The following is a 19,558-nucleotide window of genomic DNA, read 5'->3' on the forward strand; positions in this document are numbered from 1 at the left end:
GTTGCTACCCACCACCTATAAGCCTAAATGCCTGATATTCAAGAACTTATTTCTAGATTATTAGTGATTCTCTACATGTGCACTCTAGGTCGGTTAAGTATAATTAGTTGTTTGCAATAAATACAGGAAAAATTAAATTCAAATTATGAATTTGATATGCCCTCTTTGTCTCACAAACCTTCAATTCTTGCAATCTTTACACATCTGGCAGGAAATTGTAGAAAGCAGATCCCATTTATAGGAAAGATGAATATCGCTGATACCCTTTCAATAGTCCCACGGCGACAACTTAGGCGGCAAGAATGAAGTGTGGGATGTGGGAACGAAGACTTCACAGTGTGCGGTCCCGTCCTCCCACCACCGTAATGAGAAATGACACCTCAGGCTTCACAGTCTGGAGCCTTCTAACTCGATTAGCTTTGGTAGGTGGAACGCAAGTCCTACAAACCTTAGACTGTTCCTTCCAGAGAGAACCACTAACCATGAACCTTCTGCACCAGGGTTTCTCAAAGTGCGGGCCACAGACCACCTGCTGCCGAATCACACGATGCTGGGTGAAAACGCGGATGGCCTGGGCCCCACCCTAGAATCTCAGAGTCCGAATACTTAACTACGGGTGTGGCTCTGAAGACTGCGCTTTCCACCAGTACGCCAGGTGGCTCCGTCTTTGGCGCGCAAGTTTGAGAGCCATGGGGCCCCGCTCTCCGCCAAGGTGGGCGTGGGTGGCGTAGCAGAGCCCCAAGCTCAGGCCGCCTGCGCAGGTTAGGGCCGGAGGCACGCAACCCTGAGGCAGCGAGTCGCCAAGTCTCGTGTGCGCCCCGCAACGCGGGAACTAGGCGAACGCTCCACGCTCCTCCCCTCCTTTCCCCTCCCGCAGCGTCCTGCGCGCATGCGCTTCGCAGCTTCTTTCGCCGCCGCGCCCCCAGCTGCTCTGGTTACAGTTGGTGTTTGCGAATTCTCTGCGGCGCCTTCTTCGCGGAACTCCACCGTCAGTTCCATACGCGCGCGCCCGCGTCACGTGGGCCGAGGTTCCGTCGCGGCTGCTGGCCGGCGGCTGAGCCGGGAGAAAGGAGCTGCGGCCACCGTTCGCCCTACCTCTGCGCCTCGGGGCGGGCGCGCCGGTAAAAATGGCGAAATGGGGGTAGGCGGCGCTGGACCTGAAGAGATGGGGCGCGCAGGTGGGGCGGTTGTCAGAGCCCCCTGACGTGGGCGCCGGGCTTTTATCGGCGATTTGCTCTGGCGACCTCGGGCCGGCGCCTAAGAGGTCAGACTGCGGAGCCTGCGGGTCGCCAACGGCCCCGCCCAGAGCCGGAGGCAATGGATGAACAGAGCGTGGAGGTGAGGGGGTTGTGAGGGTGGTGGTTAGTCCCCGCCCCCACCCGATGAGCGGTTTTTATTCGGGGAGTCGTGCCCATGTCCTCCCTCCAGTAGGGCACCCCTACCCCGCCCCTGCCGCTGTGGAGAGGGCTGGCCCGGTACCAAGGATGCCGTGCCCATTCTGCAGCGCTCCGGGTGTCTTGTGCTCAGTGTTCCGCAGTCAGGTGGTGCGTATCCTGGAGTTTTCAAGGATGTCTTGGCACAGGTACTCATCCCCACCGGGTGTTTGCAAACAGCATCCTTTTCCGACCAAAACTGCAGATTCATCAGATGGATGTACCCTGCCACTCGCCACCAGTCCTTGCGAGTTCTTGAGCTGATCTAAATCTCCTTCCAAATGGATAGTCATCTTTCCCTCTCAGTGGCACATTTTGCAGGCTTCTGCCCTTCCTTCCTAGATTGAATCAGCATATATTATCTCATGTGTAGTTTCCAGAATAAACTCTTCTTTTTATAACTGATTCTTGTAAGCTGTGAGTTAAGATAGTTGGGATATGTAGCATATGTAAGTAAAGGCTAGGAATATATTTTAAAAGATTGTTTATTGAACATAATTGTGTAATCATTATCAAATTTTGAACCTTTCAGATACTGAAATAGGAAATCCTTGCTTTTTAGTAAGGGGTAACTATGTTATGGATATTCCACTTGAAACTAGTCATTCAGTAGTCTTATTGTCCACCCCGTTGCAGGTTACAGAATCTGCATCTCCCAGGTTCTTTCTGGCCCTACAGAGTCATGATGAGATTAATGAGTAATTTTCTCCTTAATTCCTCATATAAAGTATTATAAAGGTTTTGTAAACTTATCTTGGTTTTAGGAGGGTTTAATTCTAGAATGGAGTGAAAGTAAATGTCAGTAATATAAAAACAAAGTATACAATACAATAAGTATACGTTTAATTGTATCCTTTTCTTGTTAAAAACTTTTCAGTTACTTCCTAAATTGATTAAATTGAGGCTTGCAAAGATAATACTGTTTCTTGTATTTACACATTTTTGTTGTTGTTGTTCCCAAGATCACTTTGAACTACCGTCAACATTTTCAATTGGGGCAGAATCTCAGGTTCAAATAAGTAGCTAGTCTGTTGTAACATCAGGGCAGCAATTCAGATTTCTGGATTCTGAATTCATTTTTTTCTGGGTCACAGTACACTGCCTTTAGGATGTGTCTTTTTAAACTTCTTTTTCCTCTAAATTATAAAATCAGTTTATACCTTTTGGGGAAATTGCAGAAAAAGTTAAAAGTTCATGTTGTGTATTCATTCATATAGTCTGCCTTTTTTCCTTTTTTCTTTTTTTCTTTCTTTTTTTTTTTTTTGAGACAGAATCTCACTCTGTCACCCAGGCTAGAGTGCAGTGGCACCCTCTCGGCTCACTGCAACCTCCGCCTCCTAGGTTCAAGCAATTCTTCTGCCTTAGCCTCCTGAGTAGCTGGGATTACAGGTGCACACCACCACGCCCGGCTAATTTTTGTATTTTTAGTAGAGACGGGGTTTCACCATTTTGGCCAGGTTGGTCTCGAACTCCCGACCTCGAGTGATCCACCTGCCTCAGCCTCCCAAAGTGCTAGGATTACAGTCATGAACCATCATGCCTGGGCCTTTTTTCCCAGCTGTTATACATTATATGCATTTTTCTATATCATTAGATGAAGAAGTATTTCTAGTGACTGTAATCTATGTGTAACTGCCATAATTTACTTAATATTTGGACATTTGGGCTGTACCTAGATTCTTGCCATTATAATTACTGCTTCAGTGAAAATTTTTCTGCATGTCTGTGTTTGCATTTCCTATATTTTCCTTAGAATAGAATCATCGTGAAACTTAGAAAAACGGGAGTACATTTTCCAGATGTTTTGAGGTACTCTGTACCTTGACCAACCAAATCCTGATATGGAATAGTTAAAATTGAGAGATCAGCCCAAAATAAATGTAAATGTCAAGTTGTTTTGAGCTTGCCTTTTACTCTTGATTCAGTAGCCTAAACTGGTGGACCTTACATCTTTTACTGTTTTCAGAGCATTGCTGAGGTTTTCCGATGTTTCATTTGTATGGAGAAATTGCGGGATGCACGCCTGTGTCCTCATTGCTCCAAGCTGTGTTGTTTCAGCTGTATTAGGGTAAGTTGTATTTCTTTTTACATGCAGTTAGTATATATAGTATATATTGTAAGGATTAACCATTTCCCTTATCTTTTTATTTTACATTTTTTGCCCTAAAGTGCTTGCTTGCACTGTGCTTGGGGTTGAGGAATACTAAGATAAATGACAAATTGCCTGCCTTGAAGGAGCTTAAGTCTAATTGAGGGAATGGAGTTTAGAATGTTTATTTTGAAGAATGTGCGGTATCATAAGGAGGCACTAAAGAAGTGCTGTGGGGCTCAGAAGAGGACTGGTTTATATGTGTTTGGTGAGTAAGATAGAGAAAAAGTGTTTAATCTTACAATTACAAGACACTCTAGAGATGAATATAATCTAGTGGCTTTAAAACTTGAGTGTTGGTGCTTTGGGAGGCCGAGGTAGGTGGATCATGAGGTCAAGAGATCGAGACCATCCTGGCCAACATAGTGAAACCCTGTCTCTACTAAAAATACAAAAATTAGCTGGGTATGGTGGCATGTACCTGTGTCCCAGCTACTTGGGAGGCTGAGGCAGGAGAATTGTTTGAACCCAGGAGGGCAGAGGTTGCAGTGAGCCGAGAGAGCGCCACTGCACTCCAGCCTGGCGACAGAGTGAGACTCTGTCTCAAAAAAAAAAAACTTGAATGTTGGCCTGAGCGCGGTGGCCCAGGCCTGTAATCCCAGCACTTTGGGAGGCTGAGGCGGGTGGATCATGGGGTCAGGAGTTCGAGACCAGCCTGACCAACATGGCGAAACCCCATCTCTACTAAAAATACAAAAATTAGCTGGGCATGGTGGTGTGTGCCAGCTACTCAGGAGGCTGAGGCAGGAGAATCGCTTGAACCCAGGAGGCGGAGGTTGCAGTGAGCCGAGATCATGCCAGTGCACTCCAGCCTGGGTGACAGAGCGAGACTCTGTCTCAAAAAAACGAAAAACAAAATAACAAAATGAGGAAGTCCAAGATTTTGGTTGTGTATGCGAGAGTCCAATAGCACATCTACAGAGCATAGTTGAAAACTGCCTTGTTCACATTCCCCTTCAATTATTTATTTTCCTGAGAAAATCAAAGAGGTCACATGCTCTTCACCTCAAACTTTCTGTTTCAGCTGGGCGCGGTAGGTAGCTCACGCCTGTAATCCCGGCATTTTGGGAGGCTGAGGTGGGTGGATCACCTGAGGTCAGGAGTTCGAGACCATCCTGACCAATATGGTGAAACCCTGTCTCTGCTAAAAATACAAAAATTAGCCATGCATGGTGGCATGCTCCTGTAGTCCCAGCTACTCGAGAGGCTGAGACAGGAGAATCACTTGAACCCAGGAGGCAGAGGTTGCAGTGAGCAGAGATGGTGCCACTGCACTCCAGCCTGGCGACAGAGCGAGACTTCGTCTCAAAAAAAAAAAAAAATTTGTTTCCTTATTCTTGCCTAAGGAAGATACATATGCCTTTGTCAAGAGTATTATCCGTAACACTTAAATAATTTTTTTCTAGTCACACAGCTCACAATTGATGGTACTGGATTTGAACCCATTAAGTTCAAGAACTCTATAGCCTGTTCTTTGTCACTGTACCATGCGCAGAAGACCAAGTTAAATATGATGTTAGTTCTCATACTTCTAAAACTAAGAGATTCACTCTTTCTTGGCCTTCTTTCTTCAGCTGTAGAATTCAGATATGATTTGCTTTACAGGGTGGTTATGGCATTAAATGAGATAACCTAAGGAGTAATTCAGAAATTATAAAATACTATATCTACTTGTTTGTAAGGTGTTATTTTATTGTTAAAATAGCAACTAATACACATTAACACTTACCCATGTTTTAATAAACAGTGAAACTGATGCTAGATAAATTAAGTAATTGGACTCCGTTATAGTTAATTAAGTGGTAGAATCTGGATCTGGGCGCATTTCTTTTGATGAAGGTCCCATGTGCTTATGGTCTCTGGTTGTTACCTTATGCCTCATTGATTCTGTATTTTTTCATTGTTACATCTTCTTCCTCCTGCCCCTTAAATGCATTTATTTCTTAATTTCCTAAGATCTTGTTGCTGTCGTTCTCTACTCTGAGGTTTCTGGGAGTATTCACCTACTTTGGGAAATTTGATTTACTTTAGCAGCTTTAGCTATCATCTCTGTGTGTATGGCTCCTAAATCTATTCCTTCAGCACTGACTTTTGGATGTCTTGTCCTTCTAGCATCTTGAACTTTGTTCAAGATCAGATTATTCATATTATTTTCTCAAACCGATTCTAAGTTCATTCTTTTTGTTCTGTTCTGCTAGTCACTCAAACTGGAAACTTTATACCAATGATTTTTTTATTTTTTATTTTTTATTTTTTTTTTGAGATGGATTCTTGCTCTGTTGCCCAGGCTAAAGTGCAGTGGCGTGATCTCGGGTCACTACAACCTCCGCCTCCCAGGTTCAAGCGATTTTCCTGCCTCAGCCTCTCAAGTTGCTGGGAGTATCAGCGCACTCCATCATGCCCGGCTATTTTTGTATATATATATGTATATATGTGTGTGTATATATGTGTATATATAAACATGTATATGTATATGTGTGTGTGTGTGTGTGTGTGTATATATATATATATATATATATTTTTTTTTTTTGTAGAGATGGGGTTTCACTATGTTGCCCAGGCTGGTCTCAAACTCCTGACCTCAACTGATCTTCCCTCCTTGGCTTCCCAAAGTGCTGGGATTACAGGCATGAGCCACTGCGCCTGGCCTATACCAATGATTTTTAAGTGCAATTAGTTATTATCTCCCTGTTTCACTTATATTTGTCTTACCTTTCTGTTTTTATCATTACCATGCTAATAGAGAAGTATGAACATTGGTTACCTCATGCTTAGATTATTTAATTACTTTCTTTTTTTTTTTTTTTTTTTTTGAGACGGAGTTTCGCTCTGTCGCCCAGGCTGGAGTGCAGTGGTGCGATCTCGACTCACTGCAAGCTCCGCCTCCCGGGTTCATGCCATTCTCCTGCCTCAGCCTCCCGCGTAGCTGGGACTACAGGCGCGCGCCCCCATGCCCGGCTAATTTTTGTATTTTTAGTAGAGACGGCGTTTCACCGTGTTAGCCAGGATGGTCTCGATCTCCTGACCTCGTGATCCACCCGTCTCGGCTTCCCAAAGTGCTGGGATTACAGGCGTGAGCCACCGCGCCCGGCCTATTTAATTACTTTCTATCTGATCTCTCAGGTTTGAGTCTTTTCTTATCTCCAGTCCATTTTCTGTCCTGCTACTATATTAATATTTTTCACTGATATCTCTTTTTTTTTCCCCAGAAGCCTCAGAAATGTATTATATAAAGGATAAAATCCAAGAATGTTAGCCTTGTGTTCAGACCGTCCAGATCTGGTTCTGACCTTTCTTTCTAGGGCTGTCTTGGTTCCTGAATGCACTAATCATTTGTTCATTCATTCAGCAAATATTGATTGCTTGCCTACTTGTTTTCAAGCCAGTCATTTTTTATTAAGTATAACTGACATGCAGTAAACTACACATATTTAAAGTGTACAGTTTTTTTGTTTGTTTGTTTTGTTCTTTTTTTTTTTTTTTTTGAGACGGCGTTTTGCTCTTGTTGCCCAGCCTGGAGTGCAATGACGCGATCTCTGCTCACTGCAACCTCCATCTCCTGGGTTCGAGTGATTCTCCTGCCTCAGCCTCCCAAGTAGCTGGGATTATAGGCATGCATCACCACGCTTGACTAATTTTGTGTTTTTAGTAGAAACAGGGTTTCACCATGTTGGTCAGGTTGGTCTCAAACTCCTGACCTCAGGTGATCCACCCACCTCAGCCTCCCAAAGTGCTAGGATTACAGATGTGAGTCACTGAGCCTGGCCAAGTGTACAGTTTTGACATATATGTATTCTTGTGAGACAATCATTGCATCCAAGTTAGTGAATATATCTGTCATCCCCAAAAGTTTCCTTGTGCCTCTTGGTAATTCCTCCCTCTACTTGCCTTGTCCCCAGGCAACCATTGATCTGCTTTCTGTCACGATAGATAAGTTTGCTTCAGAGATAAGGGGGATGGAAAAAGAGAAAAAAAGATAAGTTTGCATGTTTTGGAATTTTATTCAAATGAAAATCATACAATATGTACTCTTACGGATCTGGCTTTTTTTCACTCAGCAAAAATACTGTATGTATCAGTAGTATTCCTTTTTATTGCTAAGTAGTATTCCATTGTATGTATTTACCACAATTTGTTTATGCATTCACCTGTTGATGGGCATATGGCATGTTTACAGTTTTTGCTATTACAATGAAAATTGCTGCGAACATTCGTGTACAAGAAGCTTTCTTTTCTCTTGGGTAAATAATTAGTAATGGAATGGATAGAGATTATGTGGTAGATGTGTGTTTAACATTTTGAAAATTGTCAAGCTATTTTCTAAAATACTTGTATCTGGGAGCTAAACAATGAGCATACATGGACATAAAGGGGGAAATGCTAGACACTGGGGACTTCAAAAGAGGGAGAGGAGGAGAGGAATGAAGGTTAAATTTAAAAAAGGATTGGGAGGCCGAAGTGGATGGATCACCTGAATTCGGGAGTTCGAGACCAGCTTGACCAACGTGGAGAGCTCTGTCTCTACCAAAAATACAAAATTAGCCAGGCCTGGTGGTACATGTCTGTAATCCCAGCTCCTTGGGAGCCTGAGGCAGGAGAATCGCTTGAATCCAGAAGGCGGAGGTTGTGGTGAGCCGAGATCGCACCATTGCGCTCCAGCCTGGGCAACAAGAGCGAAACTCTGTCTCAAAAAGAAAAAAAAGGAAATAGTTTTATAATTTTACATTCTCACCAGAAGTTTATGAGAGTTCCAATTCCTCCACATTAATGCTAACAGTTGGTATGTTCGGTTTTGTGAATTTTAGCCATTCTCAGGGGCGTGTAGCCATTCTTACAGGTATCTCCTTGTTTTAGTTAGCGTTTCTCTGTTGAGTAATGATGTTAGCATCTTTTCCAGGAGTTATTTACCATCCATATGTTGTCTTTGGTAAGGGGTCTGTTCAGTGCCCCCCATTTTCTGCTAAAATAAATATAACAAAATTTTCCATTTTACCCATATTTAAGGGTACAGTTCAGTGTCATTAATTACATTCATAATGTTATACAACCATATCACTATTTCCAAAATCTTTCATCACCCCAAACAGAAAGTCTGTACCCATTAAAAAAAAAGAAAAAAGAAAATAAACATAAGTAAACATAGAAAAGGTATATTAAAAATACAGTATAAAAGATAAAAAATGGTACACCTATGTAGGGCAGCTCCATTCTAATCTTACGAGTCTACTGTAGTATATGCGGTCCATCATTTACCGAAACATCTTTATGTGACACATGACTATATACCACTTTTTGTTTATCCTTTTTCTTAAGTTTTTTTTTTTTTTTTTGAGACAGAGCCTTGCTCTGTCGCCAGGCTGGAGTGCAATCGTGCGATCTCGGCTCACCACACCCTCCACCTCCGAGGTTCAAGCGAGTCTGCTGCCTCAGCCTCCCGAGTAGCTGGGACTACAGGTGTGCGCCAGTACACCCAGCTAATTTTTGTATTTTTAGTAGAGATGGGGTTTCACCATGTTGGCCAGGATGGTGTCGATCTCTTGACCTGGTGATCCACCCTCCTTGGCCTCCCAAAGTGCTGGGATTACAGGCGTTGAGCCACCGCGCCCAGCCTGTTTATCCATTTTTATCTCTTGATGGACACTTGGGTTGTTTTCACTTTTTGGATATTGGATATTGTTAATAGTTCTGTTGTTAACAATTATCTGTTTGAGTTCCTGCTTTCATTTCTTTTGAATATATATCTAGGAGTGAAATTGCTGGGTCATATGGTATTCTGTTTATTTTTTTTTAATTGTGGTGAAATATACCTAATGTAAAATTAGCCTTTTTTTTTTTTTTTTAAATGAGACAGTGTCTCACTCTGTTGCCCACGTTGGAGCACAGTGACACAGTCATGGCTCACTGCAGCCTCAATCTCTTGGGCTCAAGCAGTTGGCCTGCTTCAGACTCTTGAGTAGCTGGGACCACAAGTGTGTGCCATCGTGCCTGGCTAATTTTTTTATTTTTTGTAGAGACAGGGTTTTACTTTGTTGCCAAAGCTGGCCTCGAATTCCTGGGCTCAAGTGATCTGCCTGCCTTGGCCTCCCAAGTGCTAGGATTACAGATGTGAGCCACTTGGCCCAGCCAAATTTGCAATTTTAACTGTATTTTTAAGTGTACTGTTTAGCGGCATTAAGTACATTCACATTGTTGTGCAGCCATCACCACTATCCACCTTTAGTACTTTCTCATCATCCCAAACTGAAACTCTGTACTTGATAAACAATAAATTCTCATTATTCTCTTCCCCCTAGCCCCTGTTAACCACTATTCTACCTTCTGTCTTTACATTGACTATTCTAAGTACATCATATAAATGGAATCATAAAATATTTTTGTTTATTTCTACCTCTCTATTCTGTTCTATTAGTCTCTATTTCTGTTCTTATGGTAGTACCACACTGTTTTGATTACTGTAGCTTTGTAGTAAGTTTTGAAATTAGGAAGTGTGAGTCCTCCAACTTTTTCAAGATAGTTTTGACTATTTGGCATCCCTTGAGATTCCATGTGAATTTTAAATGCAGTTTTCTACCAATATAAAAAGTACCATTGGAGTTTTAGTAGGGATTACATTGATTCTGTACATGCCTTTGAGTAATATTGCTGTCTTAACAATATTAAATCTTATGATCCTTGAACATGGGTGTCTTTCCATTTATTTAGGACTTCTTTAACTTTGAGCAGTGTATTGTAGTTTTGCACGTATAAGTCTTTCTTTTTCTTTTTTATTTTTTTGAGACAGGATCTCACTGTCACCCAGGCTGGAGTGCAGTGATGCGATCATGGCTCACTGCAGCCTCAACTTCCTGGGTTCAAGCGACCCTCTTGTCTTGGCCTCCCAATGCTGGGATTATAGGTGTGAGCCACCACACTCAGCCTCCATGTATGTCTTTCAAATTCTTGTTTTTTTTTTTTTCCCTAAGCATTTTATTCCTTTTGATGCTGTTGCAAATGTGTTATTTTCTTAATTTCCTTTTTAGATTGTTCATTGCAAGCTTATAGAAATGCCAGTGTTTTTTGTGTGTTTGTCTCCTGTAACTGCTGTGTTTATTAGCTTTAACAATATTTTGTGGACTCTTTAGGGATTTTTACAGATAAGATCATGTCATCTGCAAAAAGATAATTTCACTTCTTTTTTTTTTTTTTGAGACGGAGTCTGGCTCTGTCGCCCAGGCTGGAGTGCAGTGGCGCAATCTCAGCTCACTGCAAGCTCCGCCTCCCAGGTTCATGCCATTCTCCTGCCTCAGCCTCCCGAGTAGCTGGGACTACAGGCACCCGCCACCACGCCCGGCTAATTTTTTGTATTTTTAGTAGAGACGGGGTTTCACCATGTTAGCCAGGATGGTCTCGATCTCCTGACCTCGTGATCCGCCCGCCTCGGCCTCCCAAAGTGCTGGGATTACAGGCGTGAGCCACCGCGCCCAGCCTCACTTCTTTTTTAATTAGGATACTTTTTATTTCTTTATCTTGCCTAAGTACTCTGGCTGGAATTTTTAGTACCTGTATTATGTCAAATAGAAATGGTAAAAGCTGGCATCCTTGTCTTTTTCCTGATCTTAAGGGGAATTTTTCCTGATCTTAAGGGGAAGAGTTTTTAGCCTTTGAATCGTTGACTATGATTTTTATGAGTTTTTATATATGGCCTTTATCAAGTTGAGGAAGTTCCCTTCTATTTCTATTGAGTATTTTTATCATGAAAGGATATTGGATTTTGTCAGATGCCTTTTCTGCATCAATTGAGATGATCATAGTGGGGGTTTTCCATGAAGTGGTTTATTACATTGAATGATTTTTGTAGTTGAATCATCTTTGTATTCTAGGAATAAATCCCACTTGGCCACAGTGTGTAATTTTTTAAATAGTCTGTTGAATTAGTTTTATTGGGATTTTGTTGAGGATTTCCCTAGCACAATTTCTCTAGTAAATATCTTAAACTCCCAGACCGATACATATACATTAAAATTTTTCATATAGCATTATGAATGAGGATGCACAGTACATGTCAATAATGATATCTCTGATTATATTCTGAAGAAATGGAAGGAATTTAATAAATACTTATATTTTTAATTAATTTGAAATGCAGGATTAGGCATTGGAAGTAGTATTTAATCAATCATGAACCCATGATCTAAGATTTTTAATAATTGCTGTAATTAATGTTTCTTAAAGAGCTTGTTTTCTGTTACAAAGTTGGTTTTTTTTTTTTTTTTTTTTTTTTTTTGAGACAGAGTCTCACTGTCACCCAGGCTGTAGTGCAGTGGCACGATCTTGGCTCATTGCAACCTCCGCCTCCTGGGTTCAAGCGATTCTCCTGCCTCAGCCTCCCGAGTAGCTGGGATTACAGGCACCCACCACCATGCCTGGCTAATTTTTATATTTTTAGTAGAGGCGGGGTTTCACCATGTTGGCCAGGCTGGTCTCGAACTCCTGACTCCAGGTGATCCACCCACCTCGGCCTCCCAAAGTGTTGAGATTACAGGCGTGAGCCACTGTGCCTGGCTGATGTTTTTTTTTTAAACTCTCTTTTTTTGGTCTCCTGTTACACTAACAGTAATTTTATTTACCATCTGGCTTATTTAGTTCTGTATGCTAGATAATTAATATATACAATCTTTATGATAATTACTCATTCTTACAGGTTTTTGGAAATGAACAAAAGGACAGCTTTTCCCTTTCTTTGGTAGACATACCATAAGAAGTGGACTTTTGTTATAGTTTAGTGGTATAGATGTTTGTAAGAAACTATTTTAGTCTGGGCGCAGTGGCTCGTGCCTGTAGTCCCAGCACGTTGGGAGGCCAAAGATGGAGGATTGTTTGAGCCCAGGACTTCAAGACCAGGCTGAGCAACATGGCAAGATCCCATCTCTGCAAAAAAAATTAAAAAATTAGCTGGATGTGGTGGGCACACCTGTAGCCTCAGCTACTTCAGAGGGTCAGGTGGGAGGACCTCTTGAGATGAAGAGGTTGAGGCTGCAGTGAGCTGTGTTTGGGCCACTGCTCTCCTGCCTGAGTGACAGAGTGAGACTTGTCTCAAAAACAAAAACAACCCCAGAAAGTATTTAGCATGTTTTTGTATGTATATATAGTTTGCCTCAAACAGTACATTAGGGGATGTAAGAAATTTTGTATGCTTTCACAAGGCATCTAAGATCCTCTATGATCTGCCTCCTAGTTTCCTTGCAATTTTGAGCTGTTTGGGAATAAAAGTCCTTTGTTAACAAATTTCCTATTTACTGCCTGTTTTCTCTTATATCTAAAAGTATTTAAAAGAGTGTTTTCCACTCCATTTCCCTGCAACCTCGCCGTCTACTTACCCTTCAACCCATTCTAGCTTGGCTTTAGTTCCCTCCACACTACTCACATAGCTCCTGCAAAGTGTAGACTCAGTTTTGCTAAATCCAGTGAACCTTTTGTTGGCCTTATCTTTCCTTCTCGGAGCATTCAGCATAAATTACTTCATCTGTTTTTCTTGAAACGTTATCTTTGGTATCTTTGCCATAATAGCTATACCATCTTCCTAGTAACTTCATGGTCTATGGATTTTTTTTTTTTTAAGAGACCGAGTCTTGCTCTGTCATCCAGGCTAGAGACAGTGGCATGATCATGGCTCACTGCAGCCCTGACCTCTGGACTCAGTTGATCCTCCCACCTCAGCCTCCTGAGGAGTAGCTGGGACTACAGGCATGTCCACCATGCCCGGCTAATTTTTAAATTTATTGTAGAGATGGTATCTTGCTATGTGACCCAGGCTGATCTGTAGCTCCTGGCCTTAAGCAATCCTCCCACCTTGGCCTGCCAAAGTGCTGGGATTAAAGGTGTGAGCCACCACACCCGACTGGCCCATGACTTTTAACACTATCTCTAGACTTAAACTTCCCAACTTTATCTTTTCAGTCCTGGCCTTTTCTCTGCCTCCAGTATCTAACTACCTTCATTTGGACGTGTAGTATGCATCTGAAATATATCGTCTCTGTAAGAGGTTTTTTTTTGTTTTGTTTTTGTTTTTGTTTTTGTTTTTCACCATGCCAAATCTGTTTCTTTTCCAGTCAGGAACCCAGTTTTTTATCCAAAAACCTAGCTCACCTTAATCTTCCTTTTTCCTCACATCCAGTAGTAATTGAACTATAAATGTTAGCAGCCAGTTTGTTTTTTTTTAAGATTATCTTAGATACTTAGTATATATTGCTAACAGCTTCTCTCTAACCCTTACAGCGGTTTTGCAGGGTAGATATGTTGATTCTCTTGTTGCATATGAGGAGACGAGCTCAGTCACTGTCCAATGTCATGTGGTCCATAAGTGCCAGAGCTGGGAATCAGACACAGATCTGAATACTTTCTAAAGCTTGTGATTCTTCCAGTTTAATGAAGGAGAGAAAATAATTTTTAATTTTAATTTTATTTTATGTTTATGATTTTTTAATTGAATGAGGGGGAATGCTCTAAAGATATTTGTTTAATATTATGCATTAATATTGTACCACTGGTTCTTTGGTTTTGGTTTGAGAGAAACATTGCTTTTCTCAAAGTATTAACATTGTCATATTTATTTTGTAATTAAATTAGATTGTGGAGGCTGAGTAATTTCATGCCTGTATGCCTGTAATCCCAGCACTTTGGGAGGCCCAGGCGGGCGGATCACTTGAGGTCAGAGTTGGAGACTAGCCTGGCCAACGTGGGAAAACCCCATCTCTAGTAAAAATACGAAAACCATCTGGGCGTGGCGTCGCATGCCTGTAATCCCAGCTGCTTGAGAGGCTGAGGCATGAGAATTGCTTGAACCCGGGAGGCAGAGGTTGCAGTGAGTTGAGATTGCACCACTGCACTCAAGCCTGGGGGAGGGAGTGAGACTCTGTCTCAAAAAATAAATAAATAAATTAGATTGTGGAATACAAGATAAAAATACCACAAATATTCAGAGAATGTAAAACTCACTATAGCCTGGGAAAGGCAGGAAATTTTATGGACATGATCCAGTGACATTTCTGTGAGACGGGATATGGAGGGAGGGACCATATAAGCAAATGCACAGATATATCGACAGTGTTATATAGTGCAGCAGTAAGCCTGTTTTGACTGGGAGGGAGGGAGACATTTAAAATACGATCTGGTTACTCCCTATCATAGTCCCAGTCTTTATAAGGTTTATAGTCTAGCAGGGCAAAGGAGACCAACAAATAAGTCTTCATAATAAAGTATCTGAAGGGGGAAGTGTAGGTTGCTGTGGTAGAGCATGGCAATTGTATCTAAAATAGTCTGCAGAGTGTCAGGGAAAGCTTTTTGGAGAAAGCAACTTATGAACTGAAATCTAAACAATGAGTAGGAGTAACCCAGATGAAGAAAGGTTTTGAAGAATATCTTAGGCAGAGAGAGGAAACATGTAAGGACATTACCTTGCTGGGTTATAGGGCCAGTTCTGGAGAGGAGTTCATGAGACCAGTTCTGGAGAGGAGCTGTGACTTTAACAGAAGAGTGGCATGGTCATGCCATTGTTTCAGGGGAAGAAACCTGACCCAAATTTCATTTTTGCCTAGGGACCAAGGTAATAATAATGTTCAAGGTTATTAAGAATGGAGGAATCCTTTTCCGTAGGCTTTTTATTTTATTTTTATTTTTATTTTTGAGACAGAATCATGCTCTGTTACACAGGCTGTAGTGCCATGGCGCTGTCTCGGCTCCCTGCAGCCTCCACCTCCTGGGTTCAAGCAGTTCTCCTGCCTCAGCCTCCCGAGTAGCTGGGACTACAGGCTCATGCCACCACACCTGGCTCAATTTGTATTTTTAGTAGAGACGGGATTTCACTATGTTGGCCAGGCTGGTCTCGAACTCCTGACCTCGTGATCCATCCGCCTCAGCCTCCCAAAGTGTTGGGATTACAGGCGTGCTCTGTATGCTTTTTCTTTCAGCTTTATTTTCTTTGCTCTGAAGTACCTTGCTTCCTATCATTTTAAGTCTTTTACTGTCCTTTAAGGTTTCCTTGGGAATTTTATTTCTAAGTTAATTATTTGGCATCAAGTTAAAGCTCATGTTCATTTTAAAAAGTAGAAAGAGATAAACAAATAACAGATATTGGGAGTACGTTGGTGTAGGATCATAGTTATTTACCTCTGAACCTATTTATCAGACAATTAAAACATAAAGTTTTTTTTTATTATAAACCTGTTGTTTCCTGAAAACTAGTCAGAAAATCTTAACATCTCCTTTATATGTGGTATAACATTGCTCTCAGTTTCCTAATAAATTATTAATATAATTTTTGGTTTAGTAGAGACATTATTCTCTTCTAAAACCTTTTTATAATTATGAGGAAACCAAGATATCTAGAAGCTTCAATTACTGAACTATGAAACCGTTTTTTTTTTTTTGTTTTTTTTTTTTTGAGACAGAGTCTTGCTCTGTTGCCCAGGCTAGAGTGCAGTGGCAGGATCTCGGCTCACTGCAACCTCTGCCTCCTTGGTTCAAGCAATTCTCCTGCCTCAGCCTCCCGAGTAGCTGGGATTATGGGCGCCTGCCACCATCACCATGCCTGGCTAATTTTTGTGTTTTTAGTAGAGACGGGGTTTCACCATGTTGGCCAGGCTGGTCTCCATCAGCCGACCTCAGGTGATCTGCCCACCTTGGCCTCCCAAATTGCTGGGATTACAGACGTGAGACACCGTGCCCAGCCCTGTGAAACTGTTTTAAGACTTAAAAGTTATGCTGTATTGCTTATTCATTTTTTTGGTTTAATTTACATGTCTATAATGTATGTAACTCAGAATTAGCTTCCTTTTTTTTTTTCGAATTAGCTTTTCAAAAAATAAATTTAGTAGTAAACTAGATAGAAATAAATCATCACTGTGGTTTATTTTTGAGTGCAAAGGAGACAGTGTCATTATTATAAGACAATAATAAGATTATATAGACGTTCCCTGTGAGAATCAGTTAGTCCTGAAATCATTGCTTTTCCTGTGTGAGAGTAGCCTTTTAACAGCTATTTTGTGTTGAGTTTTGTCCCTTCAAAAGTTTATCCCTGTGAGGATGACAATGAGGGAAACAGTAGATTGCCTGTTACTTCTATAAGTATCTCTAAAATTAAGCACTAGAGAGTTAAACCCATTAGATTTGTATTAAGTATTTTATATATATAAATATTATATAATATATAATATATTATCTAATATATATATTATGAATATTATATATTATATATTATATATATTAAGAATATTATATATATTATATATAAATATAAAATATTAAGCAATATATATATAGTAATGATGTTTTCTAATCAATATCTAATCTTTTGCCCCCTTAGCGCTGGCTGACAGAGCAGAGAGCTCAATGTCCTCATTGCCGGTAAGTGTTTCCTTATGATTATTTGTGAATTTTGAAAATAGTAAGATCAGAATGTGCCTTGGGATTCATAAAGGCAGTTTTCCTGCAGTCTGCCCATTTCTCTTCTTCGTGAAGATAGTTGAGTAGAAATAAGCAATTTGACTAGAAAAAGAAATGCAGGGACTAATTCATGTGACTTAAAATTATGTTTACTATGTTGTACTCTGCCTCTCAGAAAATCATTGTATAACTTCTTAATTTACCTTTTATAATTAAGCAACAAATTTTTAATGTTTCTGGTTAAAAAATCCAGATAGTTAGGGCATAACTTATCTTTTATAATTAAGCAAAAAATTTTAATGTTTTCTGGTTAAAAAAATCCAGATAGCTTGGCCGGGCACAGTGGCTCGCTCATACCTGTAAATCCCAGCACTTTGGGAGGCCAAGGCGGCTGGATCACCTGAGGTCGGGAATTCGAGACCAGCCTGGCCAACATAGTGAAACCTTGTCTCTACTAAAAATACAAAAATTAGCTGGGCGTGGTGGCGCGCGACTATAGTCCCAGCTACTCAGGAGGCTGAAGCATGAGAATTGCTTGAACCTAGGAGGTGGAGGTTGGAGTGAGCTGAGATCGTACTGCTGCACTTGAGCCAAGGTCACGCCACTGCACTCCAGCCTGGGCCACAGAGCGAGAGTCTGTCTCAAAAAAATAAAAACAAAAAACAAACAAAAAAATCCAGATGGTAGAGATAAATATAAAATAAAATAAAAAGCCTTCTGATTCTGATACTCCCTACCCTGTCTTCTCACTTAATAATACTTTCAGAAGAAATTGTTGGGTTTGGTATCTATTCTTCTAGACTGTTTTTTGTGCATGTATTTTGTAATGCCCTAATCCAGTATGATTGTGCCTATATTTATATATATATATATGCGTATGTGATTCCCATGTGCTTTTTCTTAAAATGTACCAATGATATAATATTGTTTTGCAGTTTGCTTTTTCATGTAAAATATGGTAGATATCTTTTCTTGATTGTATGTATACATAAGTCATTTTTTTAAAAAGTGACTGATAATCAGTTTTATGACTATACCTTGATTTATTTATGCCCATATTGAGAGACATTTAGGTTATCTCTACTTTTGGTTTCAAAAAATAATGCTGGAGTGCCATCTGTTAACCATTTTTCTTTTTGTATTCACTTTTCTTTTTATTTTTTTGAGACAGAGTCTCGCTCTGTCGTCCAGGCCGGAGTGCAATGGCGCGATCTCAGCTCACTGCAGCCTCAACCTCCTGGGCTCAGGTGATCCTCCTACCTCAACCTCCTTCCTAACTGGGACCACTGGTGTGTGCTACCATGCCAGCTAATTTTGTTAATTTTTTGTAGAGATGAGATGTCACTGTGTTGGCCAAACTGGTCTCGACTTCCTGGGCTCAAGGGATCCTACCACCTTGACCTCCCGAAGTGCTAGGATTGCAGCGTGAACCACTGTGCCTCGTCCCACCTTTCTTACATTATCTTATAAGACCAGCATTATCAAGTAGAACTTTTTATAATGATGAAAGTGTTCTATGTCTACACTGTCCAGTATGGTAGCCACTAGTTGCGTGTGGCTGTCATTCACTTGAAATGTGTCTAGTGTGGCTATATAATGAATTTTTACTTATTTATTTATTTTTGAGATGGAGTCTCACTCTTTCGCCAGGCTGGGGTGCACTGGCGCAATCTTGGCTCACTGCAACCTCTGACTCCCTGGTTCAAGTGATTCTCCTGCCTCATCCTCCCAAGTAGCTGGGATTACAGGCACGTGCCACCACGCCCAGCTAATTTTTGTATTTTTAGTAGAGACAGCGTTTCACCATGTTGGCCAGGATGGTCTTGATCTCCTGACCTTGTGATCCGCCTGCTGTGGCCTCCCAAACTGCTGGGATTACAGGTGTGAGCCACTGCACCTGGCCAAAATTTTATTTTTATTTAATTTTAACTTAAAAGAGTCACATGTGGCTAGTGGCTATCGTTTTGGACAGTACAGCTGTGGATTTGTGTTTTGTTTTGTTTTGTTTTTGAGACAGGCTCTCACTCTGTTCCCCAGGCTGGAGTGCAGAGGCATGATCTTGGCTCACTGCAGCCTCAATCTCCCTGGCTCATGTGGTCCTCCTACCTCAGCTTCATGGGTAGCTGGGACTGTAGGCACATGCCATCGCACTTGGCTAATTTTTTGTAGAGACAGGGTTTCATCATGTTGCCCAGGCTGGTCTCGAACACCTGGGCTCAAGCAATCTACCTGCCTCAGCCTCCCAAAGTGCTGGGATTACAGGCGCGAGCCACCACGCCAACAGTACAGCTTTAGACTCAGAAGTTGAGAATTCAGTCCATATTCTGAATCATATGTTTTTGTTTAGCTTTTTGTTTCTTTTCATAAATGACGTGTTAATGTGGTGAAAATAAGTCGCAGATAATATTTTTCATTGTCTTTTTTTTAATTTTTTATTTTTTTAGTTTTAATAGTATTATGGGGCCAGGTAGTGGCTCATACCTGTAATCCCAGTACTTTGGGAGGATCACTGGAGGCCAGGAGTTCAAGACCAGCCTGGGAAATACAGCAAGATTCC

The 19,558-nt window shown here is 41.2% G+C and overlaps 1 protein-coding gene across 20 annotated transcripts in view; it reads left to right on the forward strand.

Moving 5' to 3' along the window:
• Positions 1 to 867: 867 nt before the first annotated feature.
• Positions 868 to 19,558, forward strand: part of TRIM37 (tripartite motif containing 37) — a 124,057-nt gene continuing 105,366 nt past the window's right edge. For 14 of the 20 annotated variants that reach the window (XM_019026605.4, XM_019026606.4, XM_019026608.4 and 11 more), the window contains exons 1-3: positions 868 to 1,338; positions 3,400 to 3,501; positions 16,922 to 16,962. In XM_019026605.4, the coding sequence (XP_018882150.1) occupies positions 1,318 to 1,338; positions 3,400 to 3,501; positions 16,922 to 16,962 (164 nt within the window). In that variant the 5' untranslated portion in view covers positions 868 to 1,317. Of the gene's footprint in view, positions 1,339 to 3,399; positions 3,502 to 10,346; positions 10,505 to 16,921; positions 16,963 to 19,558 lie in introns of those variants that run through there. The other 6 variants (XM_055386747.2, XM_055386748.2, XM_055386742.2 and 3 more) reach the window with 2 other exon arrangements.

Source organism: Gorilla gorilla, chromosome 4 (genome assembly GCF_029281585.2).
Source record: "Gorilla gorilla gorilla isolate KB3781 chromosome 4, NHGRI_mGorGor1-v2.1_pri, whole genome shotgun sequence".
Taxonomy (NCBI): domain Eukaryota; kingdom Metazoa; phylum Chordata; class Mammalia; order Primates; family Hominidae; genus Gorilla; species Gorilla gorilla.